This window comes from Littorina saxatilis, linkage group LG15 (assembly GCF_037325665.1).
Source record: "Littorina saxatilis isolate snail1 linkage group LG15, US_GU_Lsax_2.0, whole genome shotgun sequence".
In the NCBI taxonomy this organism is placed as follows: domain Eukaryota; kingdom Metazoa; phylum Mollusca; class Gastropoda; order Littorinimorpha; family Littorinidae; genus Littorina; species Littorina saxatilis.
The window spans coordinates 32,626,536-32,646,880 of record NC_090259.1 but is presented as its reverse complement, the minus strand read 5'-3'; the positions used below and the strand labels follow the sequence as shown (position 1 = coordinate 32,646,880).

The 20,345-nt window shown below is 41.9% G+C and overlaps 2 protein-coding genes across 2 annotated transcripts in view; one reads left to right on the top strand and one right to left on the bottom strand.

Annotated features, from left to right (window-relative positions):
* The first annotated feature begins 12,073 nt into the window (after window positions 1–12,073).
* LOC138947995 (uncharacterized) lies at window positions 12,074–14,492 on the top strand. Its single transcript, XM_070319522.1, has 3 exons — window positions 12,074–12,787; window positions 13,351–13,986; window positions 14,241–14,492. Exons 1-3 carry the CDS (start codon window positions 12,074–12,076, stop codon window positions 14,490–14,492), a joined length of 1,602 nt encoding a protein of 533 aa, XP_070175623.1.
* Window positions 13,872–20,345, bottom strand: part of LOC138947994 (phosphatidylinositol 4-phosphate 5-kinase-like protein 1) — a 38,108-nt gene continuing 31,634 nt past the window's right edge. Inside the window, exons 7-9 of the mRNA XM_070319521.1 lie at window positions 16,514–16,586; window positions 15,454–15,610; window positions 13,872–15,039 (exon numbers count right to left, since the gene is read on the bottom strand). Coding sequence (XP_070175622.1) covers window positions 14,619–15,039; window positions 15,454–15,610; window positions 16,514–16,586 — 651 coding nt within the window. The 3' untranslated portion in view covers window positions 13,872–14,618. The remainder of the gene's footprint in view (window positions 15,040–15,453; window positions 15,611–16,513; window positions 16,587–20,345) is intronic.

Below are 20,345 nucleotides of genomic sequence, written 5' to 3'. Positions count from 1 at the left end.
ATATATACGACTAGTGTCTGTCTGTGTGTCTGTCTGTCTGTGCGCGATGCGCGGCCAAGGTTCTCGATGGATCTGTTTCAAATTTGGTGATCATATTCAGGTACACCCTGGACACAACCTGGTCGATGAGATATTTCAACACGTGCTCTCAGCGCGCAGCGCGGAACCGATTTTGGTTCCACCTCAGCTATTTTGGTTCCACCTCAGCTTACCCGGGCCCCCATACCGACACACCATAGCCGCTACACCACATCACAACGCCAAAGTTCTCGGTGGTTCTTTTTCAAATTTGGACACCGTATTCAGCTACACCCCGGACACAATATCATCGATGAGATATTTCAACACGTGCTCTCAGCGCGCAGCGCTAAACTCATGTTCGTTTTTGTGTTCATTTCACCATTATAAGTAACTCTTCCTTATCTTCTCCAGTGTTTGGCGTTTATCTCCCTTCCTTCGTGTGGCTTTCCCGTTCAGTTGTAAGTTACTATTTATTTTTAGAATGTCACTGCGCTGTCCAGAACGCTTCCCTTGCACCCGTAAGTTGTTCTTACTGTCAAAGTGAAAAGGTCGAATCAATTTATAGCCACGCGAAAAATACACTCTCACCTATCTCTATATATTTATAGATACAGATATGCATATATATATACGACTTCTCTGTGTGTGTGTGTGTTTGTGTAGGCAAAAACCTATGTATTATAGAGTTCTGTTTGTGATGGGGTCTAGCGGCTTTTGTCTGTATGTATGTTCTGGCATGTGAGAAGCCACAGTAGATAATATAGGGCTAAGAAATAAGCTCTAAAATTCTCAATCCCGTTTGACAGGACTTCGCCTTTCAAAGGTGATTGTGGTGAACCGCCACGCTGTCTGTCTCACCCCAAATTCCCGTTTCTGAGAGTGACTATTTTTAGAATGTCACTGCGCTGTCCAGAACGCTTCCCTTGCACCCGTAAGTTGTTCTTACTGTCAAAGTGAAAAGGTCGAATCAATTTATAGCCACGCGAAAAATACACTCTCACCTATCTCTATATATTTATAGATACAGATATGCATATATATATACGGCTTCTCTGTGTGTGTGTTTGTGTGTGTGTGTGTGGGGGAAAAAACCTGTTGATTGTAGAGTTCTGTTTGTGATGGGGTCTAGCGGCTTTTGTCTGTCTGTATGTTCTGGCATTTGAGAAGCCACAACAGATAATATAGGGCTAAGAAATAAGCTCTAAAATTCTCAATCCCGTTTGACAGGACTTCGCTTGCAGAGGTGATTGTGATGAACCGCCACGCTGTCTGTCTCTGTCTCGCGATTCACCCCGGCGAAGCCGGGTATTCCTCTAGTTCAATATATATAAACACATGCAAACACATATTTTTATGTACACCCACACACTACATCAAACACACATCTATACAAACAAGCATGGAAACAATCATAATAACAAGAATATGAACACACACAATCACTTAAAACTGCAAATACATTTTCCTTTAAACACAAAATCATGTATATTTTGAGTCTACAGATTAGAAAAAGGCAACAAAGCAACATAACATGACTGAAAAATACAAACATTCAATGCAGACTGGTTAAAAAACAGCACGTTTAACACCTGCAAAATGTAAACAAAATATATCACAGACTGAGATTTATATTGTGCATTAATATACCAAGGTAAAATAACAAACACAATTACTATATATTCATATATTCAGACACACAAACGCATACACATACACACACTAATTTCAAAAAAACACTTAACACAAAAAAATTGTCATTTACAGGTTCTTAAATGAAACATTTAATATCACTTCATGTACTTTTCCAGCTGTTTTTTTCCACATTAAATTATCTTTAAAGGCACAGTGCGCCTCCCGTAAACCATCACAGATACTGTCAGGCTTTTACACACAGTACAATTTTTTAACACCCTTCCATTTGAACGCTCACCAAACGGGAACATCCTAGGTGCCCTACGTAAAGAGCGAGCAATTTACAAAGAATTAATTTTGCGGATTGTGTCAGAGACAATCGGACTGTGGTGCGTTTTGGCGTTAGACCTAACTTTTAAAATCTAAATAATAAATTGACAGCTTGTTACACAAACATTCTTAAATCATAAAAGAATTCTTTTTTCATCAAAACAATTCAGTACAATTCGAAGTTTTGAAAGTTTGAAAAAAGAAACACCCAGAAGCAGGGTCACGCAAGGTCGTGGTTCTCGTAGCAGACGACGGTTTATGTCTATCGCCAGTTCCTCTGAACAGTCAAAAGCCATCGCGAGAGTTCTTGTGAACCACAGCCGTTTGTTTTGTGCATAGTCAGAGGTACATAATAACGTGCTATTGCAGATAAGCTCACATCGAGTCGCATTCAAATTACTAACTGACGACTGCATTGTGAAAAAGGGAAACTGGATCACACGGGTTCACGATGGCAGGGGTAAGATAAACCACGCAAAAATAAATTCTTTGAAAATTGCTCGCTCTTTACGGAGGGCACCTAGGATGTTCTCCAGAGGTGAGTGTTTAAATGAAAGGGTGTTTGTACTGTGTGTTGAAGCCTGACAGTATCTGTGATGGTTTACGGGAGGCTCACTGTGCCTTTAAGGTTCACTTTATTTTATCATGCAGGGAATGCACTGACTTCATTATGACATTAATAAGTCATTTTTGGATTAACCTTGAAGTCAATTAGAAATGAATTGGAAGTCATTCAATTACACACATGACTACGCCATGAAGGGATACATGTGTTTTGATTTGTTTAATTAGTTGGGTTTCTTTTTTTCTCTCCACAGACTACATCCTCAGACGGGACTATGCAGCTTGGCGAGTATCCATTAATACAAATCTTATTCATGAAATTACCATCACAGAAATAGCTGTCATTAAGAATATGATAGATTCAAACTAAAACATGGATGCGAATCCCAATCACAGACAATGATAAATGCAAAAAAAGCATTCATATGATTATCACAGATAAGCAAATAAACAATGGCGACTGCACATGAGAGCGAACAACAAAAAGACAACAAGCACTGTACTCACGTTAAAATGCCGTGTTATTTTTATTCTGGAGATCGCATGTCACAAATAATTCACTGTAAGCTCAGGTTATATATAAGTGATCTTAATAACGATCTAGTGAGACGCCACGTTGCTACAGATGCATCTTGTGACTGCGGATTCCCGTCCGAATCCGTAAAACACTTCATACTCGATTGTCCAAATTATCGCGAAGCACATCAAGAAACTATACATACCCTCCCTAATCACACAATTCACCTCCCCCACCTTTTAAACGGAGACAGACAGTATTCTTTAGATTTGAACAGGAACATTTTTTCCACCGTACACTCGTTCATTGAACGTTCAGGCCGCTATATATACAAGCCGGACAACAACTTTAACTTCTGCACATCTCCTATCCATCCCTCTTCTTTTATTCATCTCCCCCCCCCCCCCCCCCACTTCCTTTTACTGTCTTTCTTTATAATCATTATGCAACGTTTATTACGTTATTAATAGATTTGGTTTATTTAGACAAATTGTTCAGCCGTTACCGCCTTATGTTGTACTGTCATGCAGGAACACCACTTTAAACTTCTAGCTTGTTGCTGTTTCTGTGAACTTTGTATACATTTCATGATTGTAACCTTTGTTAAAATAAACTTATGTTTAAACCAAAATGACGAACAGGGACCAAATAACGGCGAAGTTTCGACCGTCGAAAACGTCACCGTTATTTGTTTCCTGTTTGTCATTTTAATGTGAGTACAGTGCTTTTTGGTCTTTTTGTATCACAGATAAGTCATTCTGAAACAGCAGATTGGTGTATAACCCAGGAGAAGTAAGGCAACATGGAGATGCATGTAGTGCCTCGTAGCAAATGTATAATCTGCTTATGAATCAACTATAACCATGGGACAGTGACCAGAATTTAAGCTGAAAAACTGATGTAGATTTTAATCTAACCCGGATCAACTTTCTGTTTGCAAAAACTATTTTCAATCATGCTGACGAAGACACAGGAAACATTTTTATTTTTTTTATTTTGCTTAACGCCCAGCCGACCACGAAGGGCCATATCAGGGCGGTGCTGCTTTGACATTTAACGTGCGCCACACACAACTTGAGACAGAAGTCGCAGCACAGGCTTCATGTCTCACCCAGTCACATTATTCTGACACCGGACCAACCAGTCCTAGCACTAACCCCATAATGCCAGACGCCAGGCGGAGCAGCCACTAGATTGCCAATTTTAAAGTCTTAGGTATGACCCGGCCGGGGTTCGAACCCACGACCTCCCGATCACGGGGCGGACGCCTTACCACTAGGCCAACCGTGCCGGTTCACAGGAAACATCTTCAGTGATCAGAAACACAATACTGGCAATGTCTGTGTAAACAAATGTAAAGAATAAAATTGAGGTATATGTAAATCAGTATATATTATGAGCAGCCAGATTTTTGGGTCAGTTTTGACAGTTTTCAGAATTCAATAGATACACTAATTATATATAATTATCACAAAACAGAGAATCACAGATTCATAAGTAAATTTTAATATAAAATATGCAAATACATACACATTAAAGCGGCACAAAAAGTATGGTGTATGTTTACAACTGTTCATTGAGCAAGAAGAGATTATGAGCAATTTGACTTAGCCCCAAACAAAACAACATCACATTTAGCACACATGCTCGGAGGAGAAAAGTGCAGCCATAAAAGAAGAAAAGAAAGAATACACTGAGATAAAAGAACAAAAAATGTTACAACAGAGAAAGAAAGAACAAGTCGCGTAAGGCGAAAATACAACATTTAGTCAAGTAGCTGTGGAACTCACAGAATGAAACTGAACGCAATGCAACGCAGCAAGACCGTATACTCGTAGCATCGTCAGTCCACCGCTCATGGCAAAGGCAGTGAAATTGACAAGAAGAGCGGGGTAGTAGTTGCGCTGAGAAGGATAGCACGCTTTTCTGTACCTCTCTTCGTTTTAACTTTCTGAGCGTGTTTTCAATCCAAACATATCATATCTATATGTTTTTGGAACCGACAAGGAATACGATGAAAGTGTTTTTAAATTGATTTCGAAAATTTAATTTTGATCATGATTGTTATATTTTTAATTTTCAGAGCTTGTTTTTAATCCAAGTATAACATATTTATGTGTTTTTGGAATCAGAAAATGATGGAGAATAAGATGAACGTTTTATAAATATTTTTTTTTTTTTACAATTGTCAGATTTTTAATGACCAAAGTCATTAATTAATTTTTAAGCCACCAAGCTGAAATGCAATACCGAAGTCCGGGCTTCGTCGGAGATTACTTGACCAAAATTTCAACCAATTTGGTTGAAAAATGAGAGCGTGACAGTGCCGCCTCAACTTTCACGAAAAGCCGGATATGACGTCATCAAAGACATTTATCAAAAAAATGAAAACAACGTCTGAGGATATCATACCCAGGAACTCTCATGTCAAATTTCATAAAGATCGGTCCAGTAGTTTAGTCTGAATCGCTCTACACATACACACAGACAGACAGACACACATACACCACGACCCTCGTCTCGATTCCCCCCTCTATGTTAAAACATTTAGTCAAAACTTGACTAAATGTAAAAAGGAAAAGGCAGAACAATTGGTAAGAGGGAAGGAACTGGTGTGTTTTTTTTGCACTCAGATATTGTGCAATCTTCATTTTATCCCAAACAATATCACAAAAGCTTGAAGGCAACCTCAGTAGAATGAGCACAACATAAAACAAGTTGCGTAAGGCGAAAATACAACATTTAGTCAAGTAGCTGTCGAACTCACAGAATGAAACTGAACGCAATGCAACGCAGCAAGACCGTATACTCGTAGCATCGTCAGTCCACCGCTCATGGCAAAGGCAGTGAAATTGACAAGAAGAGCGGGGTAGTAGTTGCGCTGAGAAGGATAGCACGCTTTTCTGTACCTCTCTTCGTTTTAACTTTCTGAGCGTGTTTTCAATCCAAACATATCATATCTATATGTTTTTGGAATCAGGAACCGACAAGGAATACGATGAAAGTGTTTTTAAATTGATTTCGAAAATTTAATTTTGATCATAATTTTTATATTTTTAATTTTCAGAGCTTGTTTTTAATCCAAATATAACATATTTATATGTTTTTGGAATCAGAAAATGATGAAGAATAAGATGAACGTAAATTTGGATCGTTTTATGAAAATTGTTTTGTTTTTACAATTGTCAGATTTTTAATGACCAAAGTCATTAGTTAATTTTTAAGCCACCAAGCTGAAATGCAATACCGAAGTCCGGGCTTCGTCGGAGATTACTTGACCAAAATTTCAACCAATTTGGTTGAAAAATAAGAGCGTGACAGTGCCGCCTCAACTTTCACGAAAAGCCGGATATGACGTCATCAAAGACATTTATCAAAAAAATGAAAACAACGTCTGAGGATATCATACCCAGGAACTCTCATGTCAAATTTCATAAAGATCGGTCCAGTAGTTTAGTCTGAATCGCTCTACACACACACACAGACAGACAGACACACACACATACACCACGACCCTCGTCTCGATTCCCCCCTCTATGTTAAAACATTTAGTCAAAACTTGACTAAATGTAAAAAAGCAAACACCTAAAAAAAAAAAAAAGAAGAAAATAATAAGACAGAGTTAATTATGACAAATACAAGCATGATATTGAGGGCAGCTTGGTAGGTAGAAATTGGACGGATATATTTTTTGGGAAAAATTCACCAGAACAAACTATTTTGGTGTCGTTAATTATATATATCTCTTTCATGCGCACATGCAAGAAAAAAAACAAAACACACACACACACACACACACACACACACACACACACACACACATGCTCCAGCATGCACAGCAGATCTCATTTGAGTAACCGAAAAGCTTGATGCTACACAGTATGGTTTAAAATTATAACAGATGCACATCTCCATAAAATATAAATATTTCAATATTACGAAGTAGTGGATTTTGCATAGCTGTGCCATGAATTAACTGCATTCATATGTACTTTCTTTCTGTACTTTTCTTTCTTTATTTGGTGTTTAACGTCGTTTTCAACCGTTCAAGGTTATATCGCGATGGAGAAAGGGGGGAGGGGGGGGGGGGGATGGGATAGAGCCACTTGTTAATTGTTTCTTGTTCACAAAAGCACTAATCAAAAAATTGCTCCAGGGGCTTGCAACGTAGTACAATATATGACCTTACTGGGAGAATGCAAGTTTCCAGTACAAAGGATGCAAGTTTCCAGTACATTTCTTACATACTGCTTGACTAAAATCTTTACAAACATCGACTATATTCTATATAAGAAACACTTAACAAGGGTAAAAGGAGAAACAGAATCCGTTAGTCGCCTCTTACGACATGCTGGGGAGCATGGGGTAAATTCTTCCCCCTAACCCGCGGGGGGTATTCAAATGTACATGAGTAATTCCATACACAAAACAGAATGATAAACTGCATAAAACCAAATCACTTTAAAAATCGCGTGAAACTAGATTTTTCATACACACTGAAAAAAAGTGTTATATATTGAATCAAGTTTTGTAACACAACATGAATTTAAGAAATCTTTAGCACACAACTCCAGTCAAAATATATTACAAACTGAATAAATATAAATATAGATACAAAGGACACTGACAAGAAGTCCATGCAACCTACGAGTAACTTTTTTTCTCTCAAAATAAACTGCACAATATAGCATCAACCTCAAATATTGTCTTTGACAATATTAACCATACATGCAGAGCTTTTCACATTTTAAAGAGAAAAACAAAATACACAAGGTATATAATTTCACCACGTTGCACAACTTCCAAACTTGAACTGACAAAGCACCCGAGTTTCTGTTAAATATGGAACCCCTCCTTTAAAGGGGCAGTGCAGGGGTCACAGTATTGCTGATTCGCAACGATTTGTGTTTTTGTCCCAGATTACGATATCAACAGTCAAAAACTTTGCACAACTATCTCACAGGTGCCTACACATACCTTTAGTGTGCAGCCAGGCAAAAACACTTTTGCGGTTTGTCAGTTGAATCTCCCGCCAAAATGTAATTAAATGTAACATTTCCTGTGATTACGTTCTGGGTCTGAAGGCAGCAGTGTGTGAATTATGCAAAAATGGACCCACATGCCATCTTTTAAAATGTTCTTACATAATAAAATACAATGTCTTGACGTAAAGTACCCCAAATAGAAAGATTTCTCTCTCTCGCCAAGACTAATAGACTTCCATGCAGGCTTTTAGCGTAATTAATTCATGTGCGGGACCTGATGTGACAATGGTCAAGGGTGATTCGCTGTCAGCTAGGTCAGACACTGTACTGACCAAAATAAATGTACCTCAATTTTAAAATTCCCTTCCTTTTAAGACTTTATTTTTTCAGATCTTTGAAGGTTCTGAAAGAGGGGTTGCATTGGACGGAGATATACTGAGTAATTAATCTAAGTCAATATGGGAAATGAGCATTTTTTTAACAGACACTTTGTGCGTAATTCATATATACAGAGTGTATATATATAAATAACAATACAAGTCCAAGGCATTTCTTTCATGCATTATTAAATATGATTGTCTGTACAAAAGTATTTGTCAAATATTCTATCTAGTAAATCAGACACTTTACATCATTGTATTGTGCCCAACAGTTCAATTAAGAGGTGCATCAGAGTAGTACAGCGTTTAACGTTTCTTTCAAAACACAACATTGTTAGAAATACTTCCTGAACAATTGGGAGGGAGAAAAAAAGCTGAAAAGTTTGCTCCCATCAAGGTACATAGGTACCAGAATTCAAAATACCCTTGTAGCCAGCCAAAACTGTCCTTACATTGCAGGTGGTCTGCCATGACGGGTTTATTTTGGTCAAGGTATTAGACAAAGGGACACTGCTGGAACTCTTTACTGGGAAATAACAGCCAGGCAAATTGGTTTTGAATGATTATATTAAGGGCAGAACTCAATCGTCATATTACAGCAGAAAATTTGGAGCGGGCGAAAACAATTTTGCTCAGTATTAGGGACCAAGAAGCTTCAAAACAGTTAGAAAATCAAAGTTTGTACCCTAACTAAGACGGAGCAGGTCGCAACAACGCAAGTTTAATTTTGTTTCTATATGATTCTTAACCAAAAGTTGCCATTCTTTTCAGGACAAGTATCTCCTAAAACCCTAACCAGATAAATTAAAGGCCTTTCCGAAGAAATATAATAGTAATATTCAGGAACAATATTTGAAGCAATCAAATTTGGAACTCAGTTTGGCTGAGTTTTATGGATGGAGAGGCTTAAAAATACATAGTCAAACAAAGTTTGTTCCCATACTAGGCCCAAACTGGTAGTGATAAGGCACATAAAATGTATTAATATTTTTTGTATTTACCAGTCAAAAAACCAATGGTAACAAGAGGGATTAGAATTTTATAAGAGTTACCTGTCCCAAAAAGAATGGTGACTTCTGGTTTAAATCATAAAAAACCCCATTACATTTGCATTATTGCAACCGGTTCGGTCTTAGTTGGGGTTCAAACTTCGTTTTCCTAACTGTTATCAAGCCGTCCATAACATTGAGCCAAACTGTGTCAATTTTGCCCACTCCAAATTTTCTTCTGTAAAATGACCTTAAATGCTCAGCTTGAAGGTCAATTTTGCTTGTCCGCGAAGGTCAAGCTGGCCTGTGACCAGAGGACCTCACCCTGCAAGTGCCACTGTATTATGATGTCAAGGATTTACGGAGAAAAGAGATGCAGTACCGTACCTGCAAACAACTGGCCTCGTTTGCTGTATGTGTTAGTTACCATTGCAAATGAGTGCAGTGCAAGTCACATTCAAATCCAGACTTTTTTCTAAGGAAATAAGGGTGAATAACTTTTCAGAGAAATAGAAATCTCTGTTTTCAACTTGTAAACTTGTGTAGAAAATCAAACACAGTCAAACCATTAGCTCGATCAACACAGTACTTATAGGAATATTGTCCGTTTTCAAGTGCACTGCCACACCAACTTCATGTTAATTAAGGGGTGACTTTCATGTCAAAAACCATCAACAAAGGCAAAACCAAACCATGAATAACTACTTCAGGACAAAAAGAATGTGTAAAGCAGTTGGTGACTAGATGGTATTTAAAGCTCTGTTAGAAGTGCATGGAGGCAGATTTAAATTGTGCATTATGACTTTATATCTATCAGTACCTAGTGACAACTTTTTTTTTTTTATAACCATCTGATCAAATTATCAAATGCCAAGCTATAGGACCAAAACATCATCTCCTTGATTATATTTGATTCTTGATTGACTATTGATAGGCATTAACATCAAAGAAATACTGCAACACATCCATATAGCAAGAATATTATCCCATTCCATTAAGAAAACAAAACAGAGAGAAATTAAGGGGATCAACTCAGCTCCATCTCCAGATAGCACTGTTACTACTTCTTCAAACTGGGACATCCCTATAATCAGACAGGAAGGTGATGACATTTCTATCCAACACCCTGGGTCAGGAAGGCGATGCCGTCATGATGACGTCCCTATCTGACACGCTTGGACAGGAAGGTGATGACGTCACAATGACGTCCCTATCTGACACGTTTGGACAGGAAGGTGATGACGTCATGATGACGTCCCTATCTGACACGCTTGGACAGGAAGGTGATGACGTCATGATGACGTCCCTATCTGACACGCTTGGACAGGAAGGTGATGATGTCACAATGACGTCCCTATCTGAAACGCTTGGACAGGAAGGCGATGCCGTCCCTATCTGAAACGCTTGGACAGGAAGGCGATGCCGTCATGATGACGTCCCTATTTGACACGCTTGGACAGGAAGGCGATGCCGCCATGACGTCCCTATCTGAAACGCTTGGACAGGAAGGCGATGCCGTCACGATGACGTCCCTATTTGACACGCTTAGACAGGAAGGCGATGCCGTCATGATGACGTCCCTATCTGAAACGCTTGGTCAGGAAGGCGATGCCGTCATGATGACGTCCCTATTTGACACACTTGGACAGGAAAGTGATGCCGTCATGATGACATCCCTATCTGAAACGCTTGGACAGGAAGGCGATGCCGTCATGATGACGTCCCTATTTGACACGCTTGGACAGGAAGGTGATGCCGTCATGATGACATCCCTATTTGAAACGCTTGGACAGGAAGGCGATGCCGTCATTCTTTCTTTCTTTATTTGGTGTTTAACGTCGTTTTCAACCGTTCAAGGTTTTATCGCGACGGGGATGCCGTCATGATGACGTACCTATCTGACACGCTTTAACAGGAAAGTGATGAAGTCATGATGACGTTCCTATCTGACAAGCTTGGACAGGAAGGTGATGACGTAATGAAGATGTCCCTTTCTGACACGTTTTGACAGGAAGGCAATGCCGTCATAAAGACGTCCCTATCCGACATGCTTGGACAGGAATGTGATGACGTCATGATGACGTCCCTATCTGACAAGCTTGGACAGGAAGGCGATGACGTCATGATGACGTCCCTATTTGACACGCTTGGACAAGAAGGCGATGACATCACGATGACGTCCCTATCCGACACACTTGGACAGGAAGGCGATGATGTCATGATGACATCCCTATTTGACACAAAGGTGATGACGTCACGATGACATCCCCATCTGACAGGAAGGTGATGACGTCAAGTTACTACTTCTTCAAACTGGGACATCCCTATAATCAGACAGGAAGGTGATGACATTTCTATCCAACACCCTGGGACAGGAAGGTGATGACGTCATGATGACATGCTTGAACAGGAAGGTAATAACATACCTATCTGACACGCTTGGACAAAAGGTGATGACGTCATGATGACGTCCCTATCTGACACACTTGGACGAAAGGTGATGACATCATGATGACGTCCCTATCTGACACATTTTGACAGGAAGGCAATAACGTCATGATGACGTCCCTATCTGACACGTTTTGACAGGAAGGTGATGACGTCATAATGACGTCCCTATCTGAAACGCTTGGACAAGAAGGCGATGCCGTCATGATGACGTCCCTATTTGACACGCTTGGACAGGAAGGCGATGCCGTCATGATGACGTCCCTATCTGAAACGCTTGGTCAGGAAGGCGATGCCGTCATGATGACGTCCCTATCTGACACGCTTGGACAGGAAGGTGATGACGTCACAATGACGTCCCTATCTGAAACGCTTGGACAGGAAGGTGATGACGTCATGATGACGTCCCTATCTGACACGCTTGGACAGGAAGGTGATGACGTCATGATGACGTCCCTATCTGACACGCTTGGACAGGAAGGTGATGATGTCACAATGACGTCCCTATCTGAAACGCTTGGACAGGAAGGCGATGCCGTCATGATGAAGTCCCTATCTGAAACGCTTGGACAGGAAGGCGATGCCGTCATGATGACGTCCCTATTTGACACGCTTGGACAGGAAGGCGATGCCGTCATGATGACGTCCCTATCTGAAACGCTTGGACAGGAAGGCGATGCCGTCACGATGACGTCCCTATTTGACACGCTTGGACAGGAAGGCGATGCCGTCATGATGACGTCCCTATCTGAAACGCTTGGTCAGGAAGGCGATGCCGTCATGATGACGTCCCTATTTGACACACTTGGACAGGAAGGCGATGCCGTCATGATGACGTCCCTATTTGACACGCTTGGACAGGAAGGTGATGCCGTCATGATGACATCCCTATTTGAAACGCTTGGACAGGAAGGTGATGCCGTTATTCTTTCTTTCTTTATTTGATGTTTAACGTCGTTTTCAACCGTTCAAGGTTTTATCGCGACAGGGATGCCGTCATGATGACGTACCTATCTGACACGCTTTAACAGGAATGTGATGAAGTTATGATGACGTCCCTATCTGACAAGCTTGGACAGGAAGGTGATGACGTAATGAAGACGTCCCTTTCTGACACGTTTTGACAGGAAGGCAATGCCGTCATAAAGACGTCCCTATCCGACATGCTTGGACAGGAATGTGATGACGTCATGATGACGTCCCTATCTGACAAGCTTGGACAGGAAGGCGATGATGTCATGATGACGTCCCTATTTGACACGCTTGGACAAGAAGGCGATGACATCACGATGACGTCCCTATCCGACACACTTGGAGTTGGACAGGAAGGCGATGATGTCATGATGGCGTCCCTATCTGACACAAAGGTGATGACGTCACATTGACATCCCCATCTGACAGGAAGGTGATGACGTCACGATGACGTCCCTATCTGACACACTTGGACAGGAAGGTGATGATGTCATGACATCCCTATCTGACAGGAAGGTGATGACATCACGATGACGTCCCTATCTGACACGCTTGGTCAGGAAGGCGATGCCGTCATGATGACGTCCCTATCTGACACGCTTGGAGAGGAAGGTGATGACGTCACAATGACGTCCCTATCTGACACGCTTGGACAGGAAGGTGATGACGTCATGATGACGTCCCTATCTGACACGTTTGGACAGGAAGGTGATGATGTCACAATGACGTCCCTATCTGAAACGCTTGGACAGGAAGGCGATGCTGTCATGATGACGTCCCTATCTGAAACGCTTGGACAGGAAGGCGATGCCGTCATGATGACGTCCCTATTTGACACGCTTGGACAGGAAGGCGATGCCGTCATGATGACGTCCCTATCTGACACGCTTGGACAGGAAGGTGATGATGTCACAATGACGTCCCTATCTGAAACGCTCGGACAGGAAGGCGATGCCGTCATGATGACGTCCCTATTTGACACGCTTGGACAGGAAGGCGATGCCGTCATGATGACGTCCCTATTTAACACACTTGGACAGGAAAGTGATGCCGTCATGATGACATCCCTATCTGAAACGCTTGGACAGGAAGGCGATGCCGTCATGATGACGTCCCTATTTGACACGCTTGGACAGGAAGGTGATGCCGTCATGATGACATCCCTATTTGAAACGCTTGGACAGGAAGGCGATGCCGTCATTCTTTCTTTCTTTATTTGGTGTTTAACGTCGTTTTCAACCGTTCAAGGTTATATCGCGACGGGGATGCCGTCATGATGACGTACCTATCTGACACGCTTTAACAGGAAAGTGATGAAGTCATGATGACGTTCCTATCTGACAAGCTTGGACAGGAAGGTGATGACGTAATGAAGACGTCCCTTTCTGACACGTTTTGACAGGAAGGCAATGCCGTCATAAAGACGTCCCTATCCGACATGCTTGGACAGGAATGTGATGACGTCATGATGACGTCCCTATCTGACAAGCTTGGACAGGAAGGCGATGACGTCATGATGACGTCCCTATTTGACACGCTTGGACAAGAAGGCGATGACATCACGATGACGTCCCTATCCGACACACTTGGACAGGAAGGCGATGATGTCATGATGGCGTCCCTATCTGACACAAAGGTGATGACGTCACGATGACATCCCCATCTGACAGGAAGGTGATGACGTCACGATGACGTCCCTATCTGACACACTTGGACAGGAAGGTGATGACGTCATGACATCCCTATCTGACAGGAAGGTGATGACATCACGATGACGTCCCTATCTGACACGCTTGGACAGGAAGGTGAGGAAACGTTGCGAGTAGTAGTCGGGCGGCATGGTGGAGTGCTCGCCGCAGCCGTACTTGACGATCTTCCAAAGTCGCGCCACCTTCCGTTTCAGAGTCCAACGCGTCAGGAAGTCTACGATGCCCAAAAAGTAGCGATACTCCGGTCCCTCGATGATGTGCAGCGCGTTGGGACAGAGGGGCAGCAAGCGTCTGCGCGGATCGGCGAAGGTGTCCGGGATACTTTGCAGCGAGTGAGGGAAGTGAACGCCTTTCTTGGGCACTGAAAATCCGTCCAAATCTACTGACGTGGTGGTCTGCGGTGCACCGGGCAACATGTGCTGGTCTGTGGGCTCTACCGAAGTGTGGCTGGTGGTTGACGCGGTTGATGGGGTTGACGACTTTATCTTGGACCTGCGGACATACACCGTGAGTGACCATGATCGCATGCCATCACACAACAAGAGCTGGTCGACCTGCTTTCAGGTAACGTTGTCATCTGTGCAGAAATCAATAGTTTGTTCTTTTTCTGAGAACACGTGTCACTGAGACAAAGTCATGGCGAAGTGTTAGAGAGCGAAGAGAAGAATAACAACATTATCTTCTATTCCTTTGTCAACGGTATCTGTAAGGTAAAAGTAAAGACTAATGTCTGTATGCAGCACATTCAGATAATAAAGTTGTATTGAACCGCATTGAATTAAATTGAATCAAATAATAAAAATGCCAAAGTAAACAACCATATATAACATCCAAGCTAAAATGTAAGAAGTGTACTTATCTTCCAAAGCCAGTAAAAAAGGCTGTGCAGCCAACACACGTACTCACTTTGTGATGCGCGACACAAGCTCCGGCAGACCCTGATATTGCTCCTTCTCACTCAGTTTATGTCGTCCAATCAGAATACTATAGTCCATTACGTTCAAGTTTTTCAGGAAAGTGGAGTCAGCTGTGATCTGATCGATGAACCATTCCCTGCTGGACCCTGTTGTTGTTATCACAAAACAACAGTGAGATTATGCTTCTCACACAGCTGCAGGGGGTGAACTGAACCATAACTTTTATACACAGTGTTACAGACAGACAGACGGGTAACTCCGTAATTCTTTTATTATCTACTCCGCCACTTTGCCTCACCCAACGAGCAACCGGTAGGTCATCGCACAATCAGCGAATCATTACGTCATTTACCAAACGGGTGTGATATAATTGGGGGGGGGGGGGGGGGGGTCTTATAAGGGGGGTTCCACTGTAATACGCAAGTATTTTTTTGAAAACTCTACATGGACAAGACGAGTCACTGGTGGGTATAAACACCGCTAGCCAAGACGTTTTACAAAATTATTTTAACATTCTTCAACAATTCCTACCAAATACAAACAATGACTTCTGTGCAAATCCCTGCTACACAAATACAACAAGGAAACAAAAGCAAGCTGTACAAAATCCCCCATTTAAACCGCGTGCAGAACTACAAACATATCACAGTCTCCACACAATCAACACTGACAAATTACATATCCATTCTGAGCACTGCGTTTCGTAACACACAGCATACCATCGGCCCAGTGACTAAACGCTTGTTCATTCAATGCTCCTTGGTCAGTTACTGTCTGAGGTACCATTACTGTTGTCTGATATTGAGAGTGCTTACATGTATTGCTTATGCCACAAACCTCGTAAAATTTGATTTGATTTGATTTGATTTAATTTGATTTGATCTATTATTATTTGGTCTCAGCTGACTGACTGATGGATGGACGGTCATACAGACATATGTACACGGACAGACAGACAAACTGACAGGCAGACAGATGTACATGGACAAACTGACAGACAGACGTACACAGACAGACAAAGGACAGACAGAGACACAGACACAACATACCAAGCTGAAGATGTTCCTGTAAGAAGTTCTGATCTTTGAGCACAGTGATGGTGTGAGACCCAGGGGGATCTGGCTGGGAAAAAAAGTAAAAATACACAGATGAACAATTTTCTTCATGTTACCAAAATCTCATATCACTCTAAAGAAAACAAGAAAAGCAAATGCAGGTTACACGACTCGCCTTTGTAATGCCCTTGATCACTCGATCCCCCCTCCCCTGGACCACCCTAACCCATAGTAGACTCCCTCCCTTTTAAGACCCCCAACCCCTGATAAGACAGACCTGTTTTCTCAAATATTCTGTTCATAACCTCTGTAATTTTAAGCCCATTTTAAGACCTGATTTTCTCAGGGTCTTAGGTCTTAAAAAGAGGCTTTCACTACATACAACTCCCCCCCCCCCCCCCCAAAAAAAAAAAAAACAGAATAAACAAGTCGCGTAAGGCGAAAATACAACATTTAGTCAAGCTCAGTCGAACTCACAGAATGAAACTGAATGCATTGCATTTTTTCCGCAAGACCGTACACTCGTAGCATCATCTGTCCACCGCTCGTGGCAAAGGCAGTGAAATTAACAATCCAGAAAAGCGCGGTAGCGGTTGCGCTGAGGAGGATAGCACGCTTTTCTATATTTCTATTCTTTTTAACTCTCTGAACGTGTTTTTAATCCAAACATATCATATCTATATGTTTTTGGAATCAGGAACGGACAAGGAATAAGATGAAATTGTTTTTCGGAAATTTAATTTTAATCATAATTTTTATATTTTGAATTTTCAGAGCTTGTTTTAATCCGAATATAACATATTTATATGTTTTTGGAATCAGAAAATGATGAAGAATATGTTAACGTATTTTTGGATCGTTTTATAAAAAAAATAATGTTAATTACAATTTTCAGATTATTAATGACCAAAGTCATTAACTAATTTTTAAGCCACCACGCTGAAATGCAATACCGAAGTCCGGCCTTCGTCGAAGATTGCTTGGCCAAAATTTCAATCAATTTGATTGAAAAATAAGGGTGTGACAGTCTTTCTTTTCTTTATTTGGTGTTTAACGTCGTTTTCAACCACGAAGGTTATATATCGCGACGGGGAAAAGGGGGGGGGGGGGGGGGGAAGGGGGGGGGAGATGGGATAGAGCCACTTGTTAATTGTTTCTTGTTCACAAAAGCACTAATAAAAAAATTGCTCCAGGGGCTTGCAACGTAGTACAATATAATTATGACCTTACTGGGAGAATGCAAGTTTCCAGTACAAAGGACTTAACATTTCTTACATACTGCTTGACTAAAATCTGTACAAACATTGACTATATTCTAAGGGTGTGACAGTGCCGCCTCAACTTTTACAAAATGCCGGATATGACGTCATCAAAGACATTTATCAAAAAATGAAAAAAACGTCAGGGGATATCATATCCAGGAACTCTCATGAAAAATGTCATAAAGATCGGTCCAGTAGTTTACTCTAAATCGCTCTACACACACACACACACACACACACACACACACACACACACATACACCACGACCAGGGCCGGACTAGGCGAAGAGGAGGGGGGGGGGTTGCCAGTGGTGGCCCAGGGGGATGTCCCCCCTGGCAGCAGGGGCGGATCAGTTTATTTTATGACTGGTTTTTTTGAAAAGTATATTGTGAAGATATGGGTGTGAAGGCGCGAAGCGCCGAGCCGACGGCGCGAAGCGCCTAGCTTGCTAGGGGGGTTCGGGGGCATGCCCCCCCGGAAAATTTTGAAAAAAAGGATGCAAAATGGTGCAATCTGGTGCATTCTGAGGATGATCATTACCAGTTTCAGGCAGCAGATTTTGTCACTGATTAATACCCCAAAAATTGAAACTCAATGTAAAATAAAGAAATGCATACCTCATTCAATATTTTTATTTTTTGGCTGGGGGGGGGGGGGGGGGGGTCCGGAAACCCTAGAACCCACCCCCCCCCCCCCCTCGTTGTGGGGGTCAGGGGGCAAAGCCCCCTGAAGCTGACGGGTAGGTCATATTCTGAGATAGGAAAATGGTCGCTCGATCCTTGCATGAAACGGCATAAAATAAGCAATAATAAAAAAAAATTAAATAAGTAAGGTACATGTTTAGGCTAAGGGGGGGGGGGGGGGGGGGTTGCGCAACCCCCATAACCCCCCCGGTAGTCCGGCCCTGACGACCCTCGTCTCGATTCCCCCCTCTATGTTAAAACATTTAGTCAAAACTTGACTAAATGTAAAAAAAGAAGATGTTCAAGCTTCATAAAATAATGTCCGGCTAATTGACACACACTTGCCCCTGATGTGACCTGTATCAATCCATTTCAACCCTAAGAATATTTCACATATACAAACTTGCATAACCCCCCAACCTCCGAGATAACTTCAACGTTAAGTTTTTATGAAACGAACATGACCCTGCTGTGACCCCAACATTTGACGAGGACCAACTATAATGTTATTTGTTGACACAAAGGCAAAACATGTTGTTCATGTTTTCAGTGGTTTATTCAGGAAGCTGCAAGCGTAGGAAGGCATAGCGCATGCGCGTGCATTATACGATACAGAGCTATGCGACATTTAGGTTTACTTATGTTATGGTTTCGTATACTCGATCGTAGTGTAGGCAATCATATTACATCTCCCTTTCCAAGATAAAAATTCCATACAGGGAGTTATGCTGGATTGTTTCAAACAAATGTCTTTCCTATTTCAATGTTCATACATCAAGAGCACACAATATTGTTGAACATTTCTGAGTCTGTTTTCAGCTTTGGAGTGTTCATGTTACAAGTTTGTATTATTAACATTACATAGTTGCTTCAGGTAAACATGCTGGAAACACGATTTGACTAAAATTGTCTTTGGCACATATGATGACATCTTCTGGAACTGTCTTTGGATTGTTCAGCTGGCTGTGGTCAGATAACAAAAAGATATGGAATATCCAGCTGCTATGCACTATAATGTGTAACCTGCTACACGGTTACTTACATACAGGTGTGACAGCCTACATACACATGCTGTTCACCTATAACAGGCCATGAATTTCACAACTAAAAGCATACTAATGCTTCTACCAACTTTAAACACAACTGCTCATACTTTGGCAGATACTAGACAAATAGAACAGCCTAGCTACACATGCTGTCTACTTGTGCACAGGCCATGGGTTTATTCTTTATATCTAACAGGTTGGTTGATCTTTCTACCACTACGAGTGAACACAGCAGATGGCTCTGGTGCTGCTGCTGGTGAGTGTGCAGCTGGGTTGTTGACAGTTGGAGATGCTGTGTTATTTACTGGGGCTCTGACTGGGGTGTCGGCTGGAGTGTTGACTGAAGCGTTGACTGGAGTCGGAGTTTTATCAGCAACCGGCGAGTCTGTGTTTTCAGTTAATTGTTGCTGTGGCGAGTTTCTGATGTTGACTCTGTTTCTTCTCATTATTCTTCCGGTTGGTGTTTCTATCAGGTATGACCTTGGTTCCTGACATTTCTCTTTGACCACCGCTTCTTTCCATTTGCTTGAAGGTTGGTCTTGGAATCTGACGTGCTGGCCTGGGGTCAGTTGTGGCAAGTCCTTAGCCTTGGTGTCGTGGTATGACTTCTGGTTGTCTTGGCGGTGCTGTAGTCTTTCGCGAATGAGGTCGTCGGTTGGATTTCCGGTGTGTCGAGTAGGAAGATTTCCACGAGGTTTTCTTCCGGTGATCAGCTCTGAGGGACTAGGAATTTTGGGGGAAACTGGAGTTGTGCGAAGGCACAATAGGGTAAGGTCAGGGTCACTGCCGTCCTGTTTTGCCTTGATGAGAGCTTGCTTTACTGTCTGCACCTGT

What these genes read in the sequence shown, in the direction of transcription:
- LOC138947995 (XM_070319522.1), top strand. Translation starts at nt 12,074, where the DNA reads ATGACGTCCCTATTTGACACGCTTGGACAGGAAGGCGATGCCGTCATG. An exon ending in TTGGACAGGAAGGTGATGCC is followed by an intron (nt 12,788 to 13,350) that starts GTTATTCTTTCT and finishes CCTATCTGACAG; the next exon opens with GAAGGTGATGACATCACGAT. An exon ending in TTGGACAGGAAGGTGATGCC is followed by an intron (nt 13,987 to 14,240) that starts GTCATGATGACA and finishes ACGTTTTGACAG; the next exon opens with GAAGGCAATGCCGTCATAAA.